The sequence below is a fragment of the Amblyomma mixtum genome, chromosome 8 (genome assembly GCF_055824585.1).
Source record: "Amblyomma mixtum isolate Tamu chromosome 8, ASM5582458v1, whole genome shotgun sequence".
Lineage (NCBI taxonomy): Eukaryota > Metazoa > Arthropoda > Arachnida > Ixodida > Ixodidae > Amblyomma > Amblyomma mixtum.
The window spans coordinates 18166709-18182162 of record NC_143019.1 but is presented as its reverse complement, the minus strand read 5'-3'; the positions used below and the strand labels follow the sequence as shown (position 1 = coordinate 18182162).

Sequence of the window (15454 nt, the reverse complement as noted above, 5' to 3'; positions counted from 1 at the left end):
TGTTTGCTGTTTACTAAGTCATAGTTGGGCTGGGGACTGCCAATTGGTGTTGCCCCCTCTGTGTGACATTAGCCGGCAGCAGTTCGTTTTGGTTACTAGTGTTCTATGTAAGTGCCTTTTATAGTGAGTGACATGGACGGGGCATCAAAGTATTTGGTGCATCGTATTTATTCAATCTTAATGTGAGTTTGTTTCTTACTGGTGCAGTAAAGGCTCATTAATTCGAGCTTCAAGGCACCGGAAAAAATGTTTGAATTATCCAAAAGTTCGAATTATCGAATAACCGTGAAAAATCTGTAAAGCACTGCTTGCATAAGGGTAAATTTATTTGGCGAAAGACTGGGCAATGGTCGACTGACTTTGAAATAAGAACAGGGGTGCAATGACAGTTTTTCATGTTTCCATGAATGCTTTATTGTGTGTGCATACTGCGGGAGCATCGAAGCAGACTCTAAAATCATCAGGGCCTTTCACATACCTTATGGTGTGGTGCAGTGAAGCACCACCACTACTGTGTCACACCCATAATAAGCGACGCTGATGTGTGTCCAGAGTCTTCACCACATGAACTGCAAATGGCACGTGACGAGAGCACATTTTTGGCACACTGGAAAAACGGAGCCACTTGTACGCAAGTGAAGGGAATGGCACCAAAGCGATGAGAAAAAAAAAACTGAGCAAAAGAAAACTCCAGTGACGCCACTCAGCGTCTGAAGCATGCTCAGCTGGATTAGCTTGGTTCACTGATGTTGGCTGGTCGAGCCGCCATCGTCACAGGCTAGCACGAAGCTTAGAAAAGCGAAACCAAAACTGTGGTTGACTGTTTTTGGAGACGGGGCGGTTCATTCATCGTCAGGCCTGCCGTCGTGCACACATCAGAAGCATGCGAGTGACTCTGTAGCATGGAACACAGGTTTTGAGTAGGACTGTTTCAGTGATCTCTTGCCACGTCAGTCATACTTGGACGCGGCCTCTATTTGGGAGCCTGTTAAAATTAACCGGTGCGAAACCCATAGCATCTGAATTAGCATCCAGTGCCATAAACTTACATTGGCATTGGCCAGGATTGAGCTTGCAGTTCACATTATCTGGGTTTCCGAATAAACGAGCTTTTACTGTAATACAAGAGAAACAGCAACTCCTTCTGTCAGAATTGAATCAGCATATTTTTTAATAATTCAATCAAATTTTTTTTATTCTTCCTGGAAAAACAAGCCTTCTTGTTGAAGTTATGATTTCACTGCACTCAGGTTAATACAGTTACTAATTCTTTCATAAACACGGCTATGGTGACAGATACTGTGACATTGCCCAAGAAAAGTGAAGCAGCTACGCTTCAAGCAAGATGCCTTGTATACTATATTACCTTGGGTGTTGGACGTGTGTAGTGTGCTTACACTTACTTTTTTTGTTTGTCTTTTCATTCCAGGGGACCAAGCATCGCTGAGTCCCGAAGAGAAAGGCGAATTGGACAGTTCGAGCTCTGGACGCATCATCTTCAGTCCCGATGAAGCCGTCAGTCTTTCTCTGGAGTACAAGCCTATGTAAGTGGGCCTGTCCGCCTGGAAGCAGAGTATGCTCTCTCTGTTGGATATTGTCGCAGAATTCTTTTTCAGTTAGCATAGAAATGGTTGGGCCGAGCAGCTGAAGCAGTTGGCATACTAAAGCAGAAGTCATTTCTGTCAAGGTTTTTCTTCTGCAAGCTAACAAAAGAATGCGAAAATTTGATTCGTTCTCGGTTCGATCCTTAGCTACACTATTTGTATTCAATTCAGTTTTTAAGAAAAGTACTATATGCACACACCTACTTTCCAGCTAGTTTTCTCGTTATTTTTTTAAAGATGCAATACCAACTCGCCCACTATGCTATGTTGCTACATAGTTTTCTCGATTGGTTATAGCATATTTGCCATGTGCTTTCCATTGTGGCGCTGTGCCATATGCTTCTGCATAGTAGTAATTCCAAACTAGAGGAAGCAAATGAGGTCTCAAGAGGGTAGCAAATCATTTGGGGTCCTCTTCAGTTCGTGAGTCTCGTTAGTGCATTTATCTCTTATTTAAAATGTTGCTAGTGTCTGCTGTTCTTTGCTGAGTGTCAGACATGCGTGTCAGCCAGTCACTTTCACGTCATTCACTACATTGGGAACGAGAGTGAAGTTTGGTCTTCATGCGCTGAACAGCAGCGGGAAGCATGTTCAGGTTGAGAGGTAAAGAGTTCACTCAACTCTCTTTCAGGTGACTGCATTTTGCAGTTATCGATTGTCCTTCAGTTTCTTGTGTGACACGGCAGACGTGTCTCTAGAGGTGTAGGTCTTCGGCAGTTGAGTTATTGCCCCTCAGTTTCTTGTGTGAGACTGCAGAAGTGTCTCTCGAGGTGTAAGTCGAAAGTGACACCAGGTCTGCCTGTGTTTTGGATCCAAGCCCCGTAGAACAAATGTGCTCTTGACCACTCAGAGTGGGCGTACCCATGTTATTTGGCACTTCGAAGTCCTCTCTGCACAGAAATCATTGTATTGATCACAGCGTAAGGGTTTCGGTTCAGGTGCAATTAGGCCCTACAGTGCTGGTCTCGCAGTGTCTTTTTACCTGCACACTAAGCAAGCGTGAAAGCATGCTAACGAGGTCATATCCCGGCCGAAGGATGAAAGCATGGTAATGGAGTCAAAGCACTTAAATGGAAGCGAATTGCAAAAATTGCACATTATCTTGTGGCATAGACAAAAGGAAATAAAGTATTAATTAGAGGGACAGCAGCTAGTGTGCTGTCAGAGTATTGTAACTTGCCATTACTGCTGTACTACTGGCCTAACTACTACTGCCAGCCGCTAACCATGATTTACTTTGCGGTTTCGCTTGTCGTGCATTGTGCAGGTGAAGTTGACGTCAGTTTAGGGCTGGTTGTACTGTAGAGGTGCAGTGAGACCAGTAGCCTAAGATGTTTAGTTGTGCGTGCATGTACCTTGGCTCTAGTTTTCTTTATTTTTATTAATTTTTTGCCTTACCAGTGTTGCAGTAAAGACTGAGCCCGAGGGATCTGGACCTGGACCAAGCAGCCAAGCGTTCAAGGTGAATAATAACTTCGTTTTACAGCGCAGCTCTTAGACGCCCGTTCCTCCATTCCGCGTCGTAGTAGTCGTAGTTGTTGGCGTTGTCGGTGTAACCGGCTGTCCAAGTAGCAGAAGCTCAGTGCCACCTGCCAGCCATGCCAGGTAGTAGGAGAGTGAAATGCCACCTGCTGGAAGATGAAGCAGCTTGAATGCCGAAATGGCCCCAGGTTCTTCTTACTGAAGATATGTGAAGAGCTGCGTTTAAATTTCACATCACTGACTACTGTAATTGTCTGTCACTTTTTTTGCACATGTTTAAAGAGCTCCGACTGAAAACAGTTGTTAGTGGGTGGCACCATAAATGTGCCGAGTTACGAAGACTGTGTTTGCAGTGTATAATGTAGAGTGGATGCAACTGAAACGTCTTTTGCTGTAAGACAGTGAGAGAAAAGAAAAATGAGAGTATTCTCTGTTGACTTTTTTTTTAAACAGGAGCCGGCTAAACGATACCTCAACTGCCCAGCGGCTATGACGATTGCCTTGCTTCAGAAGTTTATTCGGATGAAATACAGCATCAGTGCCAGATACAAGGTGGGTGGACCAGAAGTGTCGTTTGAACTGTTAGTGATTGCATGTTGCTTTACATGTAGTACTTTCACTTTTATAGCCGCCACGGTGAGTTATGATGCTTAGCTGCTCAAACGAAAGACGTGGGTTCGATCCCGGCCGCAGCAGTCTCATTTCGATGGACGTGAAATGCTAGAGGCCCGTGTGCTGTGCGATGTCGGTGCAAGTTAAAGAGGCTCTGAAACACCTTTTGAGGAGCGTATATAAACTAACTCAGGCAGTACATTCTGTCGTCACCGACACGTGAGCCAAATAATGTGCTCCTACATGCCGCAGAAAGCCCACAGTCATGCGAGAAAGTTGGCAAGTCCTTTTCAGTGACTTTTTTATGCTTGCGCCCTCCTCCATTGTACGCTCCTGCATAATTCTGTTCACAGATCGCTATTGGTTAGATAATTTCAGGTGCCACTCTGCGGCCGTGGCCACCCTAGACCCATGTTATGTAGTTCCCTGCATGACGACATTATGAAGCGTGCGCAGCTCAAAGCAATAAACGTGAAACAACACAATCGTAGAGCTGGCAGTCGGAGGCAAATGGAGATACAGGGCAATGTATGGCGCCCTCTCATGTGACTCAACTGATGAGTAAATATGCGAGTAAAAGTTTTTTATTTTGTATAAATCTGGGCAGTAAATTAGGGGTGCACAGGTTACGGGCGGTCGCAAATTACGCGAGTAAGTACAGAATTTCCGGATCCATGCCATTTGGACTGTCTCACAATGTAAACGGTGCGGTTCTCTCGGAGTAGTAATTTTATTGCGCTCATCGCACACCTGTTGCTGGAAAGGCAGCAGTATAAGGTCAGAAAGCACTCCGGTTACTAGGTGGAGATGCAGTGTTTGAGATGTGTTTGGGCCAACACTTCGGCAACAAATGGAACAGCACAGATTGGGCTTTCACGACCAAACCACGGCCAAGGAATTGTCACTCATGAATGTTGTGGCTTTGGGCACTTCGACAAATCGGGAAGGCATTAAGTACCATGATGCACAGAGTTCGGATTTGGAAAAGTGTAAAGAGCGGTCTGCAGATGTTCTGTGAGACCACACATTTGCAATGGCTTCTTGATCGCATGCGAGACAAGCCTTTTTGTGCCTTTTCACTGAGTACGCGTGTTATCGATTACGAATGTCGCTGGTCTAAGCATCTGTGGCTCTCCTCGTGCAGGTGGACATACTGTACATGGATGACGTGCTCTGGAGCCACTACATGCTTATGGACGTTGCCTACATCTACTCTTGGAAAAGGGTGAGTGGGCCTCAAAGCTCAAGGAACATTCTGAAATTGCAAGTTATGTTTCTTGCGACAGCTAACTCAGTGTGTTAGTTCTTGTCTTTTTGCTGGAGCACCAAAAGTTGGGCGCCCAGCTAAAGCATTGAAAGGTTTGTCGACTGAGCAGTCCTTATCGCAGCATATATTGCACTCGCACCATGCAGTGCGATTCCACTGCTGACAACACCGCCACTTAGCACAATGCTCAGCAGTGATGGTGGATTGTGCATTTGGCTTCTGTGTGCAGTGCCCTCTGATCCACTCTGGTCATGTTCCAGTGTTCCTTCAGGGGGATGGGGGGTGGTCCCGGCTGCTGCGTTTCCTTTCTGTACTCCTGTGAAAAATGTTGGTTGGTTTATGGGGTTTAACGTCCCAAAGCGACTAAGGCTATGAGAGACGCCGTAGTGAAAGACTCCGGAAATTTCGACCACCTGGGGTTCCTTAACGTGCACTGACATCGCGCAGTACACGGGCCTCTAGAATTTCTCCTCCAAAGAAATTCTAGCCGCCGCGGCCGGGATCGAACCCGCGTCTTTTGGTAACACCAACGTTGTGCTGTATTTTTCCCTGGATTGTAGATTCTTTGTTCGAATTTTACAGAAGTTTAAGATTTTCCACCTCTAAGAATTGGGGGCCCTTACCGTATCCTTGGCTTTTGTCCATGTGCTGCAGCAGTGACTTTGCTTTTTTGTTTAAGTGCCTTTTTTTTTTCTTCTCTGTTTGCAGGACATCCCCTTGCAGCTGTTCTACCGTGTGTTGGAGAATGTGCCGAAGCCAGCTGCGCAAGTTGCATCGCAGGTTGAGGTGCGGACATCAGCACCGAGCTTAGCGCACAGCGTACCTCAGCCGAGCGGCGGCTTCACGTCACCTGTCACGCCGAGCATCGACACTAGAGGTCCAACCACTTTGGGCCAGAGGTGACCGACTTTGTCATTCTTGTGCTGTGTGGAGCGGTACTCTCTTTGGAAGCACGTGTAGCGGTCAGAACTTTTAGTTCCCTTCACTCCGGCCAAATCTCTGTGCTGCCAAATGCACTTAGTTCAGGCAAGCCAGCAACAAGGGGGACGCTTTTAGATAAGGTAATCGTGATGGATGAGTTATATCAGTGGGGCTCAAAAGCACCCATTTTTTGCCTTTACCATGTTGTCTTGAGTAGCCTGGCAAAGTAATGCAAGTGTAATGAGTTTATGGTTTATGGGAGTTTAACGTCCCAAAGCAACTCAGTGTATGAGGGACACCGTAGTGTAGGGCTCTGAAAATTTCGACCCCTGGGGTTCTTTCACATGCACTGACGTCGCGCAGTACACGGGCTTCTAGAATTTCGCCTCCATCGAAATTCGACTGCCGCGGCCAGGATCGAATCTGTGTCTTTCGGGTCAGCAGCCGAGCGTCATAACCACTGAGCCACCGCGGCGGCCCATGTGTAATTAGTGACACGTATCTTTTAATAACGTAACGGTGATACCAGTCTTTCGCACTGTTGCAGTATGAATTCTAACCAACTCGGTGAGCTTTTTGTCCTCCTGAGATACCAGTCCATCAATCATCAGCCTACCTGTGTCCAGTGCAGTACACAGGTTTCTCCCACGTCTCTCCAATTAACCCTGTCCTTTGCCAGCTGCAGCCACCCTATCCTTGCAAACTTCGTAATCTAATCCGCCCATCTCAATCTCTGACGCCCCCCCCCCCCCTGCTACACTTGTCTTCTCTTGGAATCCACTCTGTTACCATTAATAAGGGACCTCCAGTCATCTGTTCTCTCCACTTGATGTTCTGCCAGCCATTTTTTTTTTATTTTGAAAGTTCAGAGTGCCAGGCATTTTTTGTGGTGTGTTGCAGCTGCTATTGCCACCTTGTCTTAATTAGCTCGTCAGAGCCATCCCAGTGCCGTACTCATGACTGGCTGTAGCAGCAAACCAAGTCAACTGTGAACAGTTACAGCTGGCACAGTTCCTCGATGAGGTGGGTGAAGAAAACGGGTGGAATACCAAGAAACTTTGTCACTTGTAAAGAAGAAAAGGAAGCACACACACTGGAGTGGTGCCGTCAACAAAACCATGAGATCAGGAACTCCGCTAGGAAATTGGCATTGCAGCTCGCTGACCTGATAGTTAGTAGTGATAGCAATGTGTTGTACCAAGAGTAGTGCACTTGTAATGGATGTGAACACAGTTGAAGCTCGTTAATTTAGCCGCCGCGGTGGCTCAGCGGTTATGGTGCTTGGCTGCTGACCCGAAAGACGCGGGTTCGATCCCGGCCGCGGCGGTTGAATTTCTTTGGAGGAGAAATTCTAGAGGCCCGTGTACTGTGCGATGTCAGTGCACGTTAAAGAACCCCAGGTGGTCGAAATTTCCGGAGCCCTCCACTACGGCGTCTCTCATAGCCTGAGTCGCTTTGGGACGTTAAACCCCATAAACCAAACTAAACAAACCAATTTGACCCCCGTCAATTCAGATAATTCGAATTGCTGGCTCGTCCACGGCCAATGCCGTTGCAAGTCTGTGGCGTCAGGTGTTTGCTAATTAGAATGCTGCTGGTGTTGCACCGGTTAATTCGAATGACCGGCACATTAGAGTACTACCGAATGACTGGGTATGGCCGGCACAGCAGGAGATCATTGTAATAGCTGTACTCAAAGCCTGAGTTCCATGCTGCAGAGTCGCTTGAGCACCTGACTTGCTACGGCAGGCGTGGCTACGAACGGACGGCCCCGTCTTCAAGAACAGTCGGACCGCTGAGTTTTAGTTAGGCATTTGTGAGCTTTGCACAAGTGCACAGCGACGGGGCCTCTACCAGCCAGTTTAACCAAGCTGCTGTTTTCGCCGCTGAGCAGTTTCCTTCACTTCTGTCCGCACGGTTCCAATCTTCCAATGCACCAAAACTGCGCGCTCGCCACGTGCCTCCTCCTCGCACGTGACACTGCTGCTTCGATGGGTGTGACATGGTAATGGTAGAGGGCCACCGCATCGCACTGTGAAGGATGAGAGAGGCCCTTATGTTTTTGGAACAGTCCTGCTTCGATGCTTTCGACAGTATGCACGAAGTAAAGCATCGCTGGGAATGTAAAAAACAGTCATTGCCGCACTCTTCTCATCTCTAAATAAGAAGCAACCATTGCCCAGTCTTTCACCAAATAAAGTTACCGTAATGCAAGCAGTTTTCAACAGTTTATTCAAGGTCATTTTGTTAATACGAACATATTTTATGGTTTCTTGAAGTTGATATTAACAAGCTTTTACTGTAGATGCTGCGTATCCTGTTGAAGTGACGGTTGCATGCATGAAGAAGTTTCTTACCACAAGTCTTCTCTGCTTAGCTCTTTTATGGTAAATAACCATTGCATACGTCTGTCGGAAAAATATTTGACTTCCACCCCTTCCACTCTAACATGCAAGCAAGAAAGAGCATGCAATGCACAGCCGCCCAAAAAATGTTATAACTCAATTTAGTAATGGCAGTTTCAGTGCTGGAACAGTTCGTCTGCTACTACAAGCAATTACAGTGTGGTCAGTCCTAAAATAAAATGGGTAAAAGAAAGCAGTTGTGGCATGCATAGATTCAGGTGCTTTTCTTAAAGGTTAAGAACGCCCGGCTTGCACTGCACTAAAGACAGCCTTTTTGTTTTCTTATTCTTCTTTCTTTTCTTTTTTTTTCAAAAATTTGCAGTGCCAGTGTGGCGCAAGAAAGCAGAGGTTGCACAAAGGAGGCTCCCTCGATCGACAACGCCAATCCCGGTGACAGAAGCCAAGCACCAGCTGCCAAGTCGCCCGTGACAAAGCCCGGTGGAACCACTTCTAGTATCACAGAGACAAAAGTACAAAGCAAAAGCAACCCTGCGCAAAGTCCGGAGCGAAGTGTTCCAGCTGTTGTCGCAGCCGCACCACCGGAGAACAAGGCAGCAACAACTACTGGAACAGGCGCACAGGTGGGCAGCATTCAACAAGTACCTGACATCATCCGCGGGACCTCTAGCAGAGTCGGCACAGCGGCCTCGAAGACTTCAGTTTCAACCTCTGAAGCAGCAAGCCCGGATGCCGTGAAAGTGGACTCTGCAAAGACACTGGAAATAGGCTCTGCTCCTGTCCCCAGACCAGTTGACACCGTTGATTCCGGCAAGTTGGCAGCTACAAGTCGTGAGGGTGTAGATGGTGTGTCAAAAGCGCCTGCGTTATGTGTAACAGCTGAAGTACCTGTGGAACTACCGAAGAGCTTGGCAAGCGTGGATGTAAGTGGCAAGGGAACGATGGCATGTACAGACCGCGAAAATTTGACGACACAGCAGACGCCTAGCAAACTGGATCTGTTAGGGGACGCCGTGGCAGCTAAGGCAATCGCAACCCCTGATGTTGATGTCGGTTCGAGTGCCAGAACGGCAGGCTTTGTTTTGCGGCACCCACCCAAAGTCGTGCCACCACTGAATGGCATTGACAAGGGGCTGTCTTGCAGCTTGGTGAAGATTGTAACGGCGAAAAACGATGCAGTTAATGATGAGGTTGTCAAGACCCCTGATGAGGCGGCGTGTCCCATAGATCCAGACAGCGGCGCTCTGCCGGAGACCAAGAAGGTTGAAGATAAACCGTCAACGGAAGAGGTGCAGACGTGTATAAGCCGTGCCGCTCATAAGGCTGAGGCCAAGATGAACGCCTTGAAAGCTGCTGCTGCTTTACTGAAAGAGAACAGTCAATCGGAGAAGGACACAAAGGAGACTGGAGGCCTTTCAGTTACTCTAAGGGCCAGTAGGATCTCCTGCAGAAGCAACAGCGAAGGCTCAGCTGACAAGCGTCCTCAGAAGACCACCGCCAGCCAGGGGGACCCGGCGCCGAAGAACGACGTGCCAGCTTCAAAACCGCCCACTCGGGCAGTGACTCCTCCGCTGCCTGTTATTCCTTCGTATCTGACCTTGAGCAAGTCACATCCTTCGCTCTTCCACGCGTCTCCGCGGAAGCGGGGCCGTCCAAAGCTGGCCACCGTGAACAGTTTAAATGAGGAGATTGAGCGGGCCCACATGGCTCGCAGTAGCGAACTGGCAGCCACCACCACCACCACCGCGGACAGATCCAAGCCGCCCCCAGTCATCCCGGTGATTACAAGCCTCAAGATCAAGCCCATTCCTCCGCCGCCTCCGCAGTCAGATGCGGCACCACTGTCGTCACCAACTGCGCCAAGAGAGCAGCCCGAGCTGCGGCCCCGATCGAGGAGTCAAGGAGATGTCTCCGAAGAGAAGTCAGATGCCGAGGACTCGATCGGGCGCCGCAAGAGCAAGCGCAAGCGCGGGCCTGCGGAGTTGAAGACAACGGAGACGCAGCTGAGCCTGGAGAAAGGACTGGCAGCAACACAGGAGCCTCTTCAGACCCTGGCAGGTGGCACACCCGGTTCCAAGCCTCCAGAGCAGGGACAGGAGAAGATCACGCTGCGAGTGACTCGCGACGAGAAGTGCAACCTGAAGGTCGAGAAGCAGCTGCGTCCTGCGGTCGTCTCCGAGACTCTCCACGATTCGGGGTTTTGTGAGGACGTTGTCGCGGAGTCATCGGTGCCCTCTCCCGTCCCTGACGCCAAGCAGAAAGGGGAGCCTGCCGTGGCAGCGGCCAAGACCGGACAGTTGCCGGTGCACCAGGACTTGGTGACCAGCACCAGCAAGGGGCTGGAACAGATCGCCGCCTCTCGTCACATACACCATGGGACCAAGAAGGACTTGCGCAAGAGCAAGCGGAAGTCTGTGGAAGAATGGGTCAACGAGCAGAGCAAGTGGGTTCGGACACACGAAGTGGAGACTGTGAAACACCAGGGCATTGTACCACCGCCCAACGCGAAGACCACAGCAGGCTCTCGGGATGCACCACCGAAACCCGGTTCCTCTGTGGTACCAAAAGAAGCACCCACCAAAGTGCAGCGAAGAGGCCGCAAGAAAACGAATCCTGTTAAGATCGAAAAGCCAGCACCCCTGGCTGATGCTCAACAGGAAAATTCTGGAAGTGCCTCTCTTCAAGTTTCCAGTTCTTCCACGGAGACTGTAACCCCTTCTACACCGTCTCCTGTTGAAAAAGAGGCGGGCACAGAAACAGCATCTAGAAACAGCAGTCATCATAGCCCAAAGGGTAGCAGCAAAGGCAGGCAAGAGTTGGACCACCCGAAAAAGTCTCCAGAGCTTGTCATCCCTAGGTACATTCCGAATGCAGCCACCAGCGTGCCACTTACTGTCACTCACGCTCGGAATAAGCGTCTGCGGGAATCCGACAGGTCATCCACCTCTTGCCTTGACCTCTCGGCTCGCTCGAGTGCAGGCACGAGTAGCGAATCATCGCCCGAGAAAGATTCCGAGAAAAGCAAGTTCTTCAAGGAAGCCCTAAACCTTTCGATGAAAGAAACTGAGGCACCATCGCCTGTGTCTGAAAAGCCGTGTTCCTCATCGGAGGCACCGTCAAAGTCGTTAAAAGAAACCACAAAAGAATCGTCTCGGGAGTCGCTTAACACATTGCCAGCTTCAGCAGCTGAAGGCAAGGGGGCCACAAAATCGCCTGACCCCTCCCCAGCGGGTCACGGAACTGGGTCACAATTGAACCTTCATCAAGTTGTCGAAAAAATTTCCTCATTGAACTCATGTAAGGTTCCAAAAAATCCGCAGGACGACCGACGGGAAAGTGCGCCATCTTTAGGCCAAGAAAGTAAGGCGAACTCTTCTCGAAGCGTAAAGGGCAGTCTGCACAAGGCAGAAGGGCACATTTCACCAAGCACTTCTCCTCGCCAGCCGGCACCACTCGGTAACAGGCTCGACAACATGTCGGCAAAAAACGGGCCGCCGGCACCGCCCGTGGAGCCAGGAAGTAAAGGAACTCCTAATGTTGCCACGGCTGTTGAGAAAAACCTGTCGGAACAGTCACTTAAGGCAACCGAGGTACATGTCCTTAATAGCGTGTCACCAGGCAGTACTGTTGGTTGTGAAATTCTTCCACGGATTAATGAAACCGGTGTCTTTCGACTCGAATTCCCAGCAGCGGAAGTTGCGGAAGAAATGCCAGCACCTGAAGTAAAGGCCTCCAAGGAACCAACAGTTGTACCAGAAAAAATTGCCGTAGAACAGCCGAAAAGTCGTGGCACACCACCTTTCATCACGAAGGAAATGTCAGAAAGTGTTCGGAACATTGTTCTAGTTCAAGAAAGCATGATGGAGCTTCGGCAGGGGGCTCGAAGGTTATCTTGCAGTTCGGTGGAGTCAAGGGCAACTGAAAGCGTTGCAACACCCGAAAAAGTGCCTCGAACAAGTTCGGTATCCCCGTCTAAAATGAAGGCTGCAGTGCCAGATAATTATCTAAGCTTAGGCCTAAAAGATGACCCGTGCAGCAGGAGCAATTTGAAGAATACTCCGGCTGCAGCCATTGCACGTTACAGGCCACAGTCTTCACAAAAGTTTCCACAGGGGAGTACCCAGAAGGCAGAAGCCAGTGTGAACATTTTAACACGTGAAGTCAGTGTTGCGCCAAGCACCGCATTAAATGACTCATTGCTTGGCAGGCATTCAAAAATTTCTCAAACTATTAAATCACAAACGAATTGTCTGCCAACATTTGGTGGTGTTCCAGTGTTAAAAACGCCCCCTAGGACAGGACAAGCATCGAAAGCGCCGAGCCCAGCAAGATCTCCGCTATTGTTAGAAGCGAAAAGTTTGAGTCCATTGGGCCTTCGCGACGTCAGTACTTCCGCCAAGACAGCGGACACTAAAGTCAGCAAAGTTCAGAAGGAGAGGGACTTGTGGCGGCCCGCTGCCGACATTTGCTCTTCGAAACAGCTGGCGGAAGAAGCCGCCCTTCAGAGAATAGCTACCAACAAAAGCATCTCGATAGGGCAAGTGAAAGAGGCTAGGGCGCAGATGCCACACAGAAACCAGCAGAAATGCATTCTCGACGTTCCACAGGTGCCTAGATCTCTCTCGGTTAGCATTGTCACGCATAACGTGCCAACGAAAGGCCACACGCAAGCGAATCAGGTGTCACATTCCTCACACCACCCCGTAGATTGTTTACACTTGCCCCAACAGTCAAATGTTGGCAGCAAGTATGTAGATTTTGTTGCTAAAGAAGCACTGCCGCAGTATAGGGGCACAAGCATAGACAAGTTCCTCGGGTGCGGTCCCCTGTTGTCGCACACACACCCAGAGCTGTCCGTAACGTCAAAGAGCGACTTCAAGAGTGCAATCCACATACCAGCTTCACCGAGCGTCTACGCAGCGGCTCACCAGAAGGGCAGCTTATCACCTCCCGCCACGTACAAGTCGACACGGACTGTCCTACCGGAGGAAAGGTTCTCTCCCAGGTTGCATGCCGAGCTAGAGCAGCCTCGCGTCTCCCCCAGGCCTTCGGACCGAGCGCAGCAATCCCCTTTGAAAGACACCTGCCGGCCGGCAGAAGGGAACAGGATCAGCTCTTCAAACGAAGCCCGGGGGACCGGCAAGCCTCCTGGCAGCCGGGCGACTACTAGGATGCCGAGTCCCAAAGCGAGTGAGAACATGTACCGGACGACGGTGGCCGAGCTGGACCTCTTCACGACGCTCAGCATCATCGAGACCATGAAGGGGAGGGCGACAGTGCACGACATCATCGACGATTACATCACTAACCTCGGCAGCTTTTTCTGCACCCTGGAGCGAGCTCCCACGGAGATGAGGCTTGCGGTGGAGCGCGCATTCTCGGTCAAGGAGAAGGTTCTTCTTCAGGTCATAAGCCTGCTTAAGAAACTCACCACTGACCTGTCTTCGAGCCAGCTGACGCGGGTGCTTGCCCTCGAGGCCTTGGTGGAAAGGTTCTTGCTGCGATGTGGCCGAGGCCGCAGGGCATCACCAACAGCGCCGTCGTCGGAGGAGGAGGCGCTCGTTACTTCGTCCGAGTGGGGCGTCTCAAGCACGGGTTCTGCGTTGCAGCAGCTGTATCTTGAGGGTGGGAAAGATAAGCCGGCAATGGTTGCAGTTCCAGAGCCGGACGTCAGCACCAGTGTTGTTTCGACTGTCGGCGCACACTTCAGATGTGGAGAGCTGCGAAAGAAGGCTGTGAAACGTTTGAAGTGTAGTTTGAAGCTTAGGGACCTGGTGGGGCTGAGGAGGAAGCTTGTGGCGCCTGCAGTTTTTCCTGGACAGCCGAGCGTGTGCAGGACGGTTCATCTTAAAAGGTCTGGGGGCTGCTTTCCCGGACGTCCTCTGCGGAGCCAGATGTGGTGAGTTATGCTTTTGCTTACTGCACGTTGGGGGCATTTTTTGGAGTATTTGAGGTACAGTAGAACCTCATTGACGCGGTTTTGTAAAGAAAATGCTTCATGAAGGCATATGCAAAGCTACAGAGGCGGCTGGTTGATTCTGCATCTTCAGTATATGATGCACTGTACTATCGGGGACAAAAGTGGTACATTCCACGCAAGGGAGCCAGAGCAACGGAAAACTGCGGCATTTTTGGGCGAGCTAAAGCACGAAACGTTGAAGCGAGCCAAATGACATGCCTGCTGGTAATAAAGGTCACGCATTGGCTGTGTCGATCCCGGATGCCGCCCGTAGAGGGCGCTGCAACACAGTTTTCCGTTGCTCCGCCTCCCGCCACGTGGAGTATACCACTTTTGTACCTGATAGTACACTAGGACATGGGGAACAGACAAAGTGCCTGGACACAGGTAACGTGCCCAAGTTACCTGTATCGTCTGTTGTCCGTTCCCCTGTCCTAGTGCATAAGTACAGTGCATCGATACATTGAAAAGGGCATGTTGTCCAGGAAAACGTATCATGCGGAACTAATAATTGATGCTCAGTAATAAGTACAGTCATTTATCAACACTTTCACTTCCTGTAAAGCCCGTTGATCATTTGTTGGTACAGCATTTGGAGTGATTTTATTGTGCTTGTAGACTTCTGTCCTGATTTGCATAGTGCCTAAAGCAAAAAAAAAAAGAAAAAACTTCCCTGTTTATTCAGTGGGCAGGCTGGGCAAGTTTCTTTTTGGTTCTTTTTCTTGCCCATTCTTCTCTTTGTATTCAGTGGCAGGCAGTGTGGGCTGGGCAGTATTGCTTTTGTTTTTTGAGTGCCCACTCTATGTATTCACCGGGAATTGTTATTTTTAGTTCTTTTTATTAGCCGATTATATGCTTTTCATCCAGTTCGGTGATGACTAGGGCGAAAGTAGCCAGCGTCTCTTCATTGTCGCCGCCTTTGTCTTCAAGTACTTCACCGCATCATAGTTATCCACCGCTGATAAGATACTCCAGGAGTTGACTGCTACTTCACAGCTTGTCTTCATTTCATGTTCCCCAAGGCTTGGTCAGTTCAAATATTCACGCACCAGCATCATATTCGGATGCTTCTCCCCTTAGCACTGATGCACTACAAAAAAAACCATGGTAGCTGACTGGTACCTGCTTGTATGCTAGTGCACCTACGGTTGGTCGCTGGACATATTGCCATGCGATCTGAATTTGACGTACACATGAAAGTACAGTCCGGCACGATTTGCAGGTGGTCAATTTATGCCATACCTAA

The 15454-nt window shown here is 49.4% G+C and overlaps 1 protein-coding gene across 1 annotated transcript in view; it reads left to right on the top strand.

The window, feature by feature from the left end:
* Positions 1–15454, top strand: part of LOC149331551 (uncharacterized) — a 34731-nt gene that overhangs the window by 14988 nt on the left and 4289 nt on the right. The window contains exons 6-11 of the mRNA XM_089556715.1: positions 1430–1544; positions 3006–3066; positions 3540–3638; positions 4843–4923; positions 5674–5864; positions 8614–14148. Of these exons, the coding sequence (XP_089412841.1) occupies positions 1430–1544; positions 3006–3066; positions 3540–3638; positions 4843–4923; positions 5674–5864; positions 8614–14148 (6082 nt within the window). The remainder of the gene's footprint in view (positions 1–1429; positions 1545–3005; positions 3067–3539; positions 3639–4842; positions 4924–5673; positions 5865–8613; positions 14149–15454) is intronic.